This window comes from Chiloscyllium plagiosum, chromosome 12 (assembly GCF_004010195.1).
Source record: "Chiloscyllium plagiosum isolate BGI_BamShark_2017 chromosome 12, ASM401019v2, whole genome shotgun sequence".
NCBI classification, from domain to species: Eukaryota; Metazoa; Chordata; class Chondrichthyes; order Orectolobiformes; family Hemiscylliidae; genus Chiloscyllium; species Chiloscyllium plagiosum.
The window spans coordinates 50,205,319-50,220,935 of NC_057721.1; the positions used below are offsets into that span (position 1 = coordinate 50,205,319).

Genomic DNA, 15,617 nt, shown 5'->3' on the forward strand with positions numbered 1-15,617 from the left:
AAGAATTCAATATGACTTGTAAGGCAAGACCTACCCTTCACAAATCTGTGCTGGCTGTCCCTAATCAAGCAGTGTCTTTCCAGATACTCATAAATCCTATCCCTCAGTACCCTTTCCATTACTTTGCCTGCCTACCACCGAAGACTAACTGGCCTGTAATTCCCGGGGTTATCCCTATTCCCTTTTTTGAACAGGGGCAAAACATTCGCCACTCTCCAGTCCCCTGGTACCACCCCCGTTGACCGTGAAGATGAAAAGATCATTGCCAACGGCTCTGCAATTTCCTCTCTTGCTTCCCACTTGCTCTCTTGCTTATCATTTGGAATTTTATAAAACAAATGTTTTATGCAATAAAACCATTTTATAAATATAAGTTGCTGCTTTTGAAATTAGCAACTAATGCTTTTGTAATTAAATTATTACCATCATAATTAATTCTGGTATTTTTACGATACTGAACAAAAGAATTACAACAAGTGAATTGAATTAACATTAATGATGTATGGACTGAGCTGTCAAAGGAAGTAGTGGAGGCTAGTACAATTGCAACATTTAAAAGGCATCCAGATGGTTATATGAATAGGAAGGGTTTGGAGGGATATGGACTGGATGCTGGTAAGTAGGACTAGATTAGGTTGGGATATCTGGTCGGCATGGATGAACCGAAGGGTCTGATTCCATGCTGTACATCTCTATGACTATGACTCTATCTCATCATTTAGGCTCAACAAAGTGACATTTCAATTGGTTCATAATGTGCCAGATTTGGTCGTCAGTGCGATAGGAACACTGTTCAGTGCTTGGGTAGTAGACAGTGTTAAGTGCTCACCATCTCCCAGGAAATTGAGACTAGAAATGATACTGAGAGCAGTCCCCTGATCTTTTGAGCACAGCTAACCACACGCAAGGCAGTAGCTGGTTATGGGAATAATCTAGTCAATGAAGGGGACAAGTGTCAATGATTAGATTAGATTAGATTAGATTAGATTAGATTACTTAGTGTGGAAACAGGCCCTTTGGCCCAACAAGTCCACACCGACCCACCAAAGCGCAACCCACCCAGACCCATTCCCCTACATTTACCCCTTCACCTAACACTACAGGCAATTTAGTCTGGCCAATTCACCTAACCTGCACATTTTTGAATTATGGGAAGAAACCGGAGCAAACCCATGCAGACACGGGGAGAATGTGCAAACTCCACACTGAGTCGTCTGAGGCGAGAATTGAACCCGGGTCTCTGGCGCTGTGAGGCAGCAGTGCTTGCCACTCTGCCGCCGACTATGATCAGTATCCTTAGGAACCGATCCTTTATTAGGATAGCAGATGAGAAAAGCAAATGGTAGGAAGACAACTAAGTTTAAAATTTCAGCAATGAGCTATCTGGAAATGCCAGAGAATCTGTGTGGCAGAATACTGTGTGTTAATCTTGACAGATGGTATCTGAGACTTTCGATCTTACTGAGAAGACCTCAGACCTTGCAATACTGCTTGCCATACCCTGCCAATAGCTGTTTAAGTCATGGTTGCCTTAAGTTTTCACCACAGGCTCATTCCAAGAAATTTTGCTGGCATTGCTCATTTAAAGCATTCCATTTCATCTCATATATGTTAGGAATTCCAGGAAGAGTATTAACTTCTAAAAAAATGAGTTAAACTCCTGTTATTAACTGAAAAAACTGTCCCACAAAAGTTGTAAATTACCGAGTAACTTCTACTGTTTTAAAAAATAAAGTAACAGCAAGTCGTACTGACCTAACTCTTTATATTTTGTAAACCCTTATTATTCAAACCCTAAAACCTTAACAGACCACTTCCTGTTCTATTCTTAATTCTATCTAAAATTTTATATGTACTTCCCGGGATCTCAAAGGTTCTTGCAGATCTCCTGGAACCAAACCATAGCCTGCCATACCTCTCAGGAATTCAGTTTGATTCTCCTCCGTTTTCTAATCTGGCACTTAGATTTCCTGAGCTTGATTTCTCTGTGACAATTCCATTGCTAATTTCTTTTTGTATCAGGCAGATCTGACCATTTTAATTGTTTTTAGCCTTTTCGTTCTAAACCTAGTTACTCCAATCAGGAACAACTCATTTCCAATAATCTCTCTATTCACTCTTTTGGTTGTTGGCAAGTGCAACATTGCCTTCTTATAGCTTTTCAAATTAAATCTTAACAGCTTTCTCTGTTTCACACTCCTGCTCTCACTCCCATTCCATATGAGACACAATATCCACAGATCCAAAAGACTGTCTTCCTATAATCTGTTCCCATGATGTATGGCATAACTGGTGATGTTCTAGATAGAGATTTCAAGCTGGTCCTTTGATTTGAAAATTATATCAACACTAAGAATTTCCCTGATTTACCATCTTTCAACCTTTGTTTGATCTGTGCCCCAAGTTAAGTAATTTAAACCCACTTATGAACACTTTGGATACATCTTATTTCTACCTAAAAGATCAGGATGAAGTTACCCATCACTGGTGTTTTTACACTTCTTGTCTCTGACCCCTCTATGTAAACATGATTGTACTGGAAGCTGTATATATTAATACATAGGGTGCTGTTCTGTGCAAACAGAATATGTACATGCACCACACCTATTTCAACTCCACAAAAAAGATGACAGTCATGCATTGATTCATTAGTTAGGACATTGCCCTGAAAAATTAAGAGTCAACCTGCATGGTTTGAAATCTAAACAAAACCTGGCCGTTCATACGCAACAATCCTTAACAACTGCATTTTCCATGGCAATACCTCTACTAATCAGAGTCCACTTGTCAGCCAATTAGCATTCTCCTCTATACAATAATAGTAGTGGTTTCCCCTTTTCTTTTGTTGAGTTTTTGAATTGTTTTGATAAGTTTCTTGTATATGTTCCTTCTGTTATGTATCAAAGATTTTCTTCTTTTAAATTTCTTAATAATTAAGTAGTCATAGAGTTATAAAGCAAGGAAAAAGACCCTTTGATCCAACTCAACTAGCTATCCTAACCTGATCTAATCCCATTTGCCAGCATCCCTCAACCGTTCTTATTCATATACCTATCCAGATGCCTTTTAAAAGTTGTAATTTTACCAGCCTCCACCACTTCCTCCTTCAGCATAATCCATACATGCACCATCGTCTGCGTGGAAAAGTTGCTTCTCAGGACACAGGCATAGACATGTATGGCATGGCAACAGACACTTCGGTCCAACTCGTCCATCCTAACCAGCTATCAGAAATTAATCTAAACCCATTTGTCAGCATTTGGCCAATATCCCTCTAAATCCTTGCTATTCATATACACTTACAGTTACCTTTTTAAATTTTATAATTGTACCAGCCTCCATCACTTCCTCTGGCAGCTCATTACATACACACACCACCCTCTGTGTGCAAAGGTTGACCCTTAGATCCCTTTTAAATCTTTCCCTCTCCCCTTAACTCCCCCACCATGGGAAAATACCTTGTCTGTTTACCCTATCCATTCCTCTCATGATGTTATAAACCTCTATAAGGTCACCCTTTAGCTTCCAACACTCCAGGGAAAATAGCCCCAGCCTATTCAGTCTCTTCCCCCTTTTAAATCTTTCCCTTCACACCTTAAATTTTTACCCTCCAGTTTTGGACTCCCCTACCCTGGAAAAAGACTATGGTTAGTCACTCTATCCATGCCTCTCATGATATTAAAAACATTTGTAAGGACACCCCTCAGCCTTCGCACTCCAGGAAAAATAGTCCCAGTGTACTCAGCCTCTCACTATAGCTCAAGCCCTTCAATCCCAACAACATCCTTGTAAATCTTTTCTGAACCTGTTCAAGTTTAACAACATCTTTCCTAGAGCCGGGAGACTAGAATTGAATGCAGTATTCTGGAAGTGGCCTAACCAACAGCTGCAACATGACCTCCCAACTCCCATACCAATTAAGGCAAGAGTGCCAAACACCACCTTCATTTCTTTGTCTACCTGCACCCCTTGGTCCCTTTGTTTGGCAACATTTCCCACTGCCCAACCATTAACTGTGTAAGTCCTGCCATGATTTGCCTTACCAAAATGCAACACCTCATACTTATCTAAATTAAACTCCATATGCCGTTCCTCGGCCCATTGGCCCATTTGATCAAGGTCCCTTTATAATTTTAGATAACCTCCTTCACTATCCAGTACAGCACTAACTTTCGTGTCATCTGCAAACTTTCTAACCATACCTCCTCTATTCACATCTAAATCACTTATACAAATGACAAAAAAGCAGTGGACACAGCACCAATCCTTGCAACATACTGCTGGTCACAGGCCTCCAGTCCGAAAAACAACCCTCCACTACTATACTCTGTCTCCTACCAAAATAATTTTTTATCCAATTGGCTCACTCCTCCTGGATTCCATGTGATCTAATCTTACTAACCAGCCTACCATGCAGAATCTTGTCGAATGCCTTGCTGAAGTCCATGTAGATGTCTACCGCTCTGCTTTCATCAGGCTTCTTTGTCACTTCTTCAAACAACTCAATCAAGTTAGTGAGACATGATTTCTCATGCAGAAAGCAAAGCTGACTCTCCCTAATCAGTCTTTGCCTTTCCAAATGCTTGTAAATCCTGTCCCTCAGAATCTCCTCCAACAACTGACCCACCACTGATATCAGGCTCACCAGTCTATAGGCATTCCCTTGACACCTTTCTGAAATAATGGTTGCACATTAGCCAATTTCCAGACATCCGGTGCCTCACCTGGGGTGGCTATTGATGATACAAATATCTCAGCAAGGGACCCAGCAGTCTCTTCCCTAGCTTCCTGTAAAGTTCTGGGATACACCTGATCAGGTCCTGGGGATTTATCCACCTTTTTATGTGTTTAAGATATTCAGCATCTCCTCTTCTGTAATGTAGACACTTTTTTCAAGATATCCTTATTTATTCCCCCAAGTCCTCCAGATTCCATATCCTTCTCCATAGTGAACACTGATGCAAAATACTTGTTTAGTAAGCCATCCATCTTCTGTGGTTCCACACATACAGGGCCTGGTTAATCATTAAGGGGCCCTATTCTCTCCCTAATTACTCTTTTTCCCTTAATGTATTTGTAGAATCTCTTTTTTGATTCTCCTTAAAACTGCTTGCCAAAGATATCTCTTGCCCACTTTTTGCCCTCCTGATTTCCCTCTTAAGTATACTCCTACTGCCCTTATACTATACTCTTCTAGGAATTCACAGCTATCTATACCTGACAAGAGCCTTCTTATTTTACTTGACCAGAACCACAATTTCTCTAGTCATCCAGCATTCCCTACACCAGCAGCCTTGACCTTCATGCTAATAGGAACATACGCTCTCTATACTCTTGTTATCTCATTTTTAAAGGCCTCCCATTTTCCAACCATCCCTTTATCTGTCAACAGCATCTCAATCAACTTTTGAAAGTCCTTGCCCAATACTGTCAAAATTGACCTTGCTCCAATTTAAGTTTATATCAGGTCTATCCTTTTTCATAACTATTTGTTATAGTTATAATTCAATACACTGGGAATATTTCTGCAATACATTGTTGCACCTGCCATCTGTGTTTGAACTCTTATAACTATCAAATTGATTCTTAATAATAGTAAAACAATAATATTAACACAATTAATATTAGCACAACAGTGGTTAGCACTATTGCCTCACAGTGCCAGGGATCCGGGTTCAATTCCAGCCTTAGGCAACTGTCTGTGTGGAGTTTGCACATTCTTCCCATGTCTGCATGGGTTTCCTCCGGGTGCTCCCATTTCCTCCCACGGTCCAAAGATGTGCAGTTTAGGCGAATTGGCCATGCTAAATTGCCCATAGTGTTCAGGGATGTGTACGTTACATGTATTAGTCAGGAGTAATAGGGTAGGGGAATGGGTCTGGTTGGGTTACTCTTTGGAGTGTCAATTGTCCAAATGGCCTGTTTCCACACTGGAGGAATTCTATGATTCTATTCTATGAAATACATCATGAACTAACGACAAACACTACAATCTATCTTCTGCTTTAATTTAACTTTGGTCATATACCATACTAGAACTTGGCCGGGCTTCACGTGGTGATGTCATTTGGTCTTCCAATGGTTTCAGAGGTGTCTTCACATTTGGTGGTTATTCTCGAGTTACCACTGCTGATGGTGGTCATAGAGTCATAGAGATGTACAGTCCAGAAACCCCGACAGCGATTCTTATACTCCAAAATCTATGTGCCCTTTTGGGAGGGTCTTGAGTATCTTCCAATGGATCATTCAGATTTGATCAACTTTATTGATCTGACCCAACCAGGTGTTGGCATGCTGATGGCAGAGTGGTCCTTAAATGGACCTTACTGGAGGGGCGGAGTGCACATAGCCTTCTCCAAATAAGGGTGCAATGCATCTCCATGACTGGTACACACCTTGATGTTTTTGATTATCCCGTGATTGACATTCCATTGACTCATTCAAACCCAAATCTGGATGTGTATTGTAGGGTCTGCAGCTACCGGATTTGTTTACAAACTGTCGGTGGGCAATTGCAGCCTGTCTGGATTCTGCAACATGTTGATTGAAACAGTCACTTTAGTCAAGGCTAGCTTCATTTCCCAGCATATTTCAGACCTTGTTCACTTTATCAAATTCATCATAAATTTATCATTTTGAGCAGCCTTATTGGTCACAGTCCCTCCTCTTGATCCTGAACGCGAAGCGTGATGGATCGCATAATAAAAGACCAATCTCTTGTGTAGAGAGTACGCTATTATCAAGCTCAAGCAAAGCATGATGTACACTGAAACCACTACACTGCTGTAGGTAGCATATAAGAATCAAGCAAACAGAGTAAACTAAGTAAGGAGAAATAAGCAAATACGAAACAAATTCATAACGAAAAATGAAAAAGAATGTTATAAACAAATTCATAACGAAAAATGAAAAAGAATGTTATAAATTACGCAAGAGCAACAAAAAAATTATCAATAAATAAAAAAAACTGAAACAAATGTTATCAAACCACAAGTAAAAATTCATAATAAAAATTTTCATAATGAAACTTGAAAACTTAACAAACATTATAAAACTGAGGAATATTTTATACATTGGAGAAATAGCCAAATACCAAAAAAAATTCATGAGAAATTGAAAAATCAAAAAACATTATCAAATCACAAAAGAAAAATTCATAATAAATAAAATTGACCAAACATTACAGTCTAACTCAGTACCGCCTCTTGGACTGTCCTACCTGTCCATCTTGCCTTCCCACCTATCTGCTCCACTCCCCTCTCTGACCTATCACTTCTGCCCCACCTTCAACTGCCTATCACTTTCCCAGCTACCTTCCTCCCAGCCCCAGTACACTACCATTTCTCTCTCAGCCCTCTTGGCCCACAAGCTTCATTCCTAATGAAGGGCTTATGCCTGAAACATCGATTCTCCTGCTCCTCGGATGCTGCTTGACCGACTGACTCTTCGCTAGATCCAGTCACATATTTACTCGGGGAGACCATAAATTTAAGTGAGGTCTCCAGACCTATATCCTGGTGTGTTTGGTGTCTCATTGGTGTTGGTTCCTAATGATGATTACAATCCCAATGAGGTATATCTTAATTGTGTTCTATGGTTGTCCTGGTTTTTTTTTTGTTGTTGTTATCCTTGTTTAATACCTGAACAGTTTTGAACTCTGAGCTCATCCCAGTCTATCCCTTGTTCTTCTCCTTCCTCCCTGACCTCTCATTTGTGCATATAATTCAATTTCAATTTCAGAGCTACGCTTTTAATTTGTAGATCTCCTGCGGACACTTGGTGTGGTCTGTAGCTGCCTGTCTCTTTTCTCTGTATACCCGGTGCAGTACTCTGTCTGCCACCTGCAAACCTGTACATTTTTTTCAATTGCCTTACTTCCTTCTCAGCGACCTCTCTCTCTCATGCAGCGTGCTGAGTAACCTGATTTGCTCATTCACGTTGGGACTAGAATTGCCCCATGTGGAGCAACTTTGCCTGATTCCTCTGAACTTAGGTTGTGTTTTTAAACTTTCTGTGATCTCCCTTTTTGTGTCTTCTAGTTCCTTACACATGGTTTTTAACTCCTGCTCTGTTCCTAGTAACTGCTCTCAACAGCACGTTATCACTGTGACCTTTTTAAGTTTGTAAGCCCGCTTCCCCTGAGTCCTCCTAAAATCATCCCAATACTTCTGACCTAGGGATCCTGATCCTGTTTCATTGTTGCAACAAAATTCTGCCCATATGAGCCTTTTTTTTATTATTGATATACTGTTTCAGTTTTGTTTCCCATACAGGACAATCCTCTACTCCAGTGCCTTTTTCTGCCGTTTCCAATTAAACTATTGGGTGTAGGGGGTGGATCAGATTGAGGGTACCGCTATGTTCTGGTCCTAATCTCACCAGGTCTCTACCAACTCTTGGTGTTTTTACCTTACCAATCCCAAACACGCATAGACAATGGACCTTGTCTATTGGCTTTATCTTTTAAAGAGGAGTTCAGTTTCAGACCTTCTTTTCCCTTCTATTTACTTGAAATCCTGGCCTTCGCGTGGGACAGCTGTCCTCTTAACAACCAGCTCAGGCAAAATCTCAAAGAATATTAGGTTCCACGGGATTCGATCTCCGAGTGATAAAAATCACTTTTTTTTTTAGAAGTCCCATCTGGGGTGCCAGTTTGTTGTGCCTGCCACAGTGTGTTTGAAATTTTATATCTAACAAAAGAACTGCAAGTCGATTCTTAATAATAGTAAAACAATAATATTCATTTATTTGACACAATTAATATTAGAACTACAAATACACTATGAACTAACAACAAACACTACAAATCTATCTTATGCTTTAATTTAACTTTGATCATATACTACCACTTAGAACTTGGCCAGGCTCCACGTGGTGATGTTGTCTGGTCTTCTGATGGTTTCAGAGGAGTCGTCTTGTTCCATGATTATGTTTGAGTTACCACTGAGGGTGGTGTTGCAGTAATTCTTATACTCCAAAGTCTATGCGCCCCTTTGGGAGGGTCTTGAGTATCTTCCAATGGATCGATCAGGTTCAATCACCCTGATCGATCGGACCCAACCAAGTGTTGGCATGCTGATGGCAAGGTGGTCCTTAAGTGTCCATTACTGGAGGTGCGGGGTGCACGTAGCCTCTTCCAAATAAGGGTGCAAGGCGCCTCCGTGTCTGGTACACACCTCTATGTTTTTGATTGTCCCGTCAGCGACATTCCATTGGCCCGTTCAAACCCAAATCTTGTTGTATGTCGTAGGGTCTGCAGCTACCAGATTTGTTTACAAACTGTTGGTGGGCAGTTGCAGCCTGTCTGGATTCTGCAACATGTTGATTGACAGTCACTAGTTAAGGCTAGCTTCATTTCCCAGCATACTTTAGACCTTGTCCACTCTATCAAATACATCACAAATTTATTATTTTGAGCAGCCTGTCCATCCACGACATTCTGCTTGGTGATCATTCTAGGATTGTCTATTTTCATAAAAACGATCATTAAAAAGGTTTTTGAGGAAGCAGTCGTCTGCAAACATGAAGCTTTAATGAGCAGTAAATATATATGGTACTGGAGTTTACTGATTTTAATTTTTTTTATGTAGGCTGATGTAGTCCAATACTTTGGTGAAATGTATATAGTTGGAGAAAAATATAAGGGGAGAGCAAATTTCACAGGAAACGCTGACAAGGACGATTGCTCAATCAAGATTGTGAATGCACTTATGACAGACAGTGGAACCTATGAGGTTGAAGTTAAATCTCCTGTGGATGTGGGAGGCAACGGGAAAGGCAGAGTTAATGTGATTGTACTGGGTAAGGACACTGACTAAATTGTTTCTGCTTATTTGTGTAATAGTAATGTATTTAGCATTTATGTCTACACTGTTCTAGTCACTGAAAGGAAAAAGATTAATTAGTATATTCTATAGTTATGAATCTCAGCCCAGTTTCTCCATGCAGATCTAGGAGAGCTACAACATTCCATACAGACATTTCTTAACTATACAAGGATTGTTCGGACCACACTGATAGTACTTTGTATAGTTTTGGTTGACTTGCTTAATGAAAAGTATACTGTTCTTGGATTGGAAGCAGTTACAAGAATATTCTCTAGGTTCGCATTCACGAGGATGTAAAGGGTTGTCTTATCAGGAAAGGTTGTGCAAGTTGCACATATGCTCTCGGGAGTTTAGATGAATGAGAGATGAATGTCTTGTAACTAATTGTCAGGTTTGTGATTCTGATAAATACATATTTTCAATATTTTCTGTTTACAAGTTGTGTAAAAGGTATAGAACATTTAAAATATTAAATGTTGTAATGAAAATAATTAAAATTAATAATTCTGCATTCAAATGTCACATATTATTATGTAGTTGTTTCATCTGGTTTGAGAATCTAGAACATGGGTGTAGCTTCCGGATGTGTGGGACACAGGTACTCAATCACTTTTGGAGATGAGTAGAAATTTCTTCATTCGAAGGGTTTCTCCCCTGAGTGTACAGATAGAATCAGAGAGAGGTACAGCATGGAAATAGACCCTTCAGTCCAACTCATCCATACTGACCAGATATCCTAAATTAATCTAGTCCCATTCGCCAGCATTATCCCAAAAGTCTCCAAACCCCTCCTATTCATATACCCATCCAGATACCTTTTAAATGTTCTAATTGTACCAGCCTCCACCACTTCCTCTGGCAGCTCATTCCATACACACACACCACCTTCTGTGTGACAAAGTTGCCCCTTAAATCCCTTTTATATCTTTTCCCCTCTCACCCTAAACCTATGCCCTCCAGTTCTTGACTCCCCACCCAGGGAAAAGACCTGGATTTATTTAACCTATCCATGCCCCTCAGAATTTTCTAAGCCTCTATAAGGTCACCCCTCAGCTTCAGACACTTCAGGGAAAACAGCCCCAGCTAATTCAGCCTCTCCTTGTCACTCAAACCCTCCAACCCTTTCAAGTTTCACAACATTCTTCCCTATAGAAGAGACCTGAAGTGCACACAATATTCCAAAAGTGGCCTAACCAATGAGCTGCACAGCCACAACACGACCTCCCAACTCCTATGCTCAATGCTCTGACCAAAAAAGGAATGGTGTGGGGATGCCGGTGTTGGACTGGGGTGGACAAAGTTAAAAATCACACAACACCAGGTTATAGTCCAAAAGGTTTATTTGGAAGTACCTGTACTTGCTACCTAATGAAGGAGCAGTGCTCTGAAAGCTAGTACTTCCAAATAAACCTGTTGGACCATAACCTGGTTTGTATGATTTTTAATAATAAAGCAAAGCATACCAAATGCTGCCTTCACTATTCTATCTACCTGCGACTCCACTTTCAAGGAACTATGAACCTGCACTCCAAGGTCTCTGTTTAGTAACACTCCACAAGACCTGACCATTAAGTATGTAAATCCTGCCCTGATTTGCCTTTCTAAAATGCAGTATCTCTCATTTATCTAAGTTAAACTCCATCTGCCACTCCTTTCCTGTTGTTTAGTATATTTAAGGTTGCAAAAGACAGAGATATTTTTGGTCTCCACAGAGAACCAAGGGATGTTTGGAGAAGACAGGTAAGTGGAGTGTTAAGATTAATGATTGGCCATAATCATATTGAATTGCAGAACAGGATCTAGGGGCCATGTTGCCCTTGCTGTTTATGTTCTGTTTTTATTCAAACTGGTACTAGTGAACAACATTATTTTTAGCTCCTCTCCCATAAACTAATATAATTTCCTTCCAATATCTGATACTGCATATTTTAAAATTAAAGTTTAATAATCTGGATAACCATAAATGCAGTTTTATTGTTGGACTTTCCTGCATATTATTGTACAAAATCTCAATCATGTTGGAATATCAAAAATAACAAAATCACATTGTTTCTATGACATCAAAATTAATTTGTTAGGTTCATACTTAACTTTAAAAATAGTAGTGTACAAATCCCTCATGGCCTCAATGCTTCCCACCTTTGTAACCTTCTCCAGCAATCCTAAGATTCCCATGCTCACCCAACTTTGGCCTTATGTGCTTCCCCAGTTTGTTTACTGCATAATTGGTGTTTGTGCAATCATATCAGTCCCACAAGCATATAAATGTCCCCCTAAATATCTTTCTGTAGAGCTCATTCATGCTGACTTGCTCAGTCTCTTTCTCTCTTATTGATAAGGACACTTCCTTAACTCTTAGTCAAGCTTTTCATTACCCTACTTATTGCCTCTGTGGAATTTAGTTTGACTAACACTTCTGTGGTTTGGTCTGAGATATTTTACATATCAGAGATGTTATAAAATGCAACTTGTAGTTAAATTTAAAACTATCACATTTACAATATGATTTTTTGAATTATCTTTTTCATGGCAACTGCTTTTGACAGATAAAATGAAGAAAAACCCTGAATGATCTGTCCTGACTTTGATTTGCAGTCCCTCCATCTCCACCGGTTTGTGCAATTGAAGGAAAAGCTGAATATGGACAAACTGTTAAGCTGACCTGTCACTCTGCTGAAGGATCTCCAAAACCAATATATTCTTGGAAGAGTTTCAATGTAAAGAATCAGCCAAGACAGTTACCCCAAATGTCTTCTCAGGGTTAGTATTTACTGTAAATTATACCTAATCTTGAACTTTAAAGAAAAAAAAATTCTCATGGGATGTGTCTATCACTGACAAAATCAGCATTTGTTCATATTTGTGATTGCCTTTTTAAACTGAGTTGTAGGCTGGGAAAGAGTAATCACAAATCAATAGCATTGGTTTTGGGTCTGGAGTGACATGTAGATAAAACCATGTAAGGATAGCAAATTTCCTTCTCTCAAGAACATTAATGAACCAGCTGAGTTATGATGGCAATGATAGACATGAAACTATCATGAAAATAGCTTCAATTCCATTTATTATTAGTTTAAATTCTACTCGTTGTTGTGGTCAGATTCAAATCTATGTCGCCAGAGCATCAGCCTAAGCCTTTAGATTACTAGTCGAAAAGTGTGGTGCTGGAAAAACACAGCCAGTCAGGCAGCATCCGAGGAGCAGGAGAATCAATGTTTCGGGCATAAGCCCTTTATCAGGAATGAGGCTTGTGGGCCAAGGGGGCTGAGACCAGCTGTGCTTTTCCAGCACTGCACTCTTCGACTCTGATTTCTAGCATCTGCAATCCTCACTTTTTCCTTTTGGATTAATCGTTCAGTAACATTAAAATTACCATTGCACCACTATCTCTGTTTGCTGTGTATTATCAGTATATCAAAATCTCTGCTCCTGTTCATCAGATGCTAACTTGTGAATTTTATGTATTACCGTGTTTTAATTGTAGGAGTTATCTTTGCTAGTTATAATCTGCCTGCTGTCATTATACATTAGATCAGTTTTGTGACACCAGTATCCTGTGATCACCTGTCTTCATCGGTCATAAATATTTTAGTCTTTTGGTTTTTGTTCATTGAGATTTAAATCATTAACTTTTTATTAAACTGTTCATTATAGTTCTGGATGTAAGTTTGTTCACTGAGCTCAGCAAGCAAAGTTACATCCAGAACCTCAATGTGAGCTACAAATCTTCTCAAAACTTGCTGTTCTTTATAGTGACAGCCATCATTTTATTATAGCCTTTATACCTATAAGCCAATTATGTTAAACATAATGGAGTAGGGTTAACATGTTTTCTGCAGTCAATAATCTAAGCACAAACTGCACAAATCAGTGCTCGAAATTTTGCTTGATTTGAGAAGTGTCTATGTTTCTGCTCAAATTTATTTGCATATTGCCAAATGGACAATCTTTCCTGAGCCAGCACAATTGGACAGCTTTTTAGAATGTACTTTTCTAAAGTATGTTTACTCTTTTTAAAAGACTGCATGCATTTGTGTCTGGTAATTTGATACAGTCTCATCTAATACAGTTTTAAATGGATTTTTCACACAGAAAAAAAGTATTTTTAATTTCAGTCCACCATCTGAGTAACTTGATTTAATAGCTGACTTTTGGAAAAATGATTATACAGACTAATTGGAACAAGTTCATGTTCTGATTTTCAGTAGCCTGTATCTTAGTCAATTAGGGGAACATGTACACTCAAGGTATGAAAAAAAAGTATTGTTGTTGTTGCACCAAAAGGCACCTGTTTCATTTTAAAAGTCCTCTGGAAGGCCAGCAAATAATCATAATTACCAGAAGCTCTCAATGGTCATTCATTTCCTAGCATGGCTAGTTTTGTGGGTGATTGATTTTTCAACTTGTGGATGCTGGAAATTGAAACAAAAATCGAAATTGATGAAGGAACTGAGCAAGTCTAGCAGCATCTATAGAGAGAAGGCAGAGTTAACAAATCAAACTGAAGAAAGTCACTGGATTCAAAATGTTAAGTCTACTTTGTCTACTGTATGTCATAATTATTATTTACTATTGCCCTATCCATTGTGACCCTAAGGCTTTGAAATGAAGTAAATAAAGGAAAGCCATTTCCAGTTTCTGAAGGTTTGATAATCACCAGGGTTAGATTTGAGGTAATTGGCAGGAGAACTGGGGTAGTGTGAGGAATTGCTGTACTAAATTGTGATCTGGAATGTAATGTTAGTAAAGCCAATCTAAAAGATTACAACAGTAAAATATCCTTTTCTTTTAAAATGAGTCCTGGATTTTGTTTTGGGGAGGCAGTGGTTTGGAAAGACAAACCTGAATTGTCAGTTCTTGCATAAAATGGTAACCTTGTTAACAAGCAGTGTTTCATTTGTTGATCTAACTGAAAAATGTCAAAACTCAAACATGGTCAATTTAGTTTTTGGGACAAACAAATACTGCAACACATTTTTAGTAACATTGAGTTCCTACTGAATTAAACTATATGTAGATGCTCCTAATATTTCTTTAATTCTTATATTTTCCCTCAGAACCTGGTGAATTAATGCTAAAAAACCTTTCAGCTGAAACATCTGGCTTCTTCATATGCACCTCAAAAAATAAAATCAAAGAGGTCTCCTGTAACATAACCTTAGCAGTAATGCCTCGTAAGTATCTTACTTAGCTAAAATAAACCAATCTAATTTGCTCTACTTTTGATTGCTAAACAATTGCTGGGAACTTTCCATTATGTAATTAATTGTACTTATTTGTTGCACATATATTGGTTTTAGAACCATACAGAAGATAGGCCCTCTGGCCCATTGAGTCTGCATTAATAAAACCCACTTTCCAGCAGTTGACCCACAGCCTTGAAGATTATGACATTTTGAGTCCTCAGGAGAAACTGAGGACTGCAGATGCTGGAGATCAGAGCTGAAAATGTGTTGCTGGAAAAGCGCAGCAGGTGAGGCAGCATCCAAGGAGCAGGAGAATCGACGTTTCAGGCATAAGCCCTTCTTCAGGAATGAGGAGGGTGTGCCAAGCAGGCTAAGATAAAAGGTAGGGAGGAGAGACTTGGGGGAGGGGCGTTGGGAATGCGATAGGTGGAAGGAGGTTAAGGTGAGGGTGATAGGCCGGAGAGGGAGTGGGCCAGAGAGGTTGGGAAGAAGATTGCAGGTCAAGAAGGCGGTGCTGAGTCAGAGGGTTGGGGCTGAGATAAGGGGGGGGGAGGGGAAATGAGGAAGCTGGAGAAATCTGCATTCATCCCTTGTGGTTGGAGGG

General features: G+C 39.4%; 1 protein-coding gene across 1 annotated transcript in view; it reads left to right on the plus strand.

Moving 5' to 3' along the window:
- Nucleotides 1-15,617, plus strand: part of LOC122555240 (cell surface A33 antigen-like) — a 49,308-nt gene that overhangs the window by 26,535 nt on the left and 7,156 nt on the right. Inside the window, exons 3-5 of the mRNA XM_043701022.1 lie at nucleotides 9,591-9,801; nucleotides 12,423-12,587; nucleotides 14,885-15,001. Coding sequence (XP_043556957.1) covers nucleotides 9,591-9,801; nucleotides 12,423-12,587; nucleotides 14,885-15,001 — 493 coding nt within the window. The remainder of the gene's footprint in view (nucleotides 1-9,590; nucleotides 9,802-12,422; nucleotides 12,588-14,884; nucleotides 15,002-15,617) is intronic.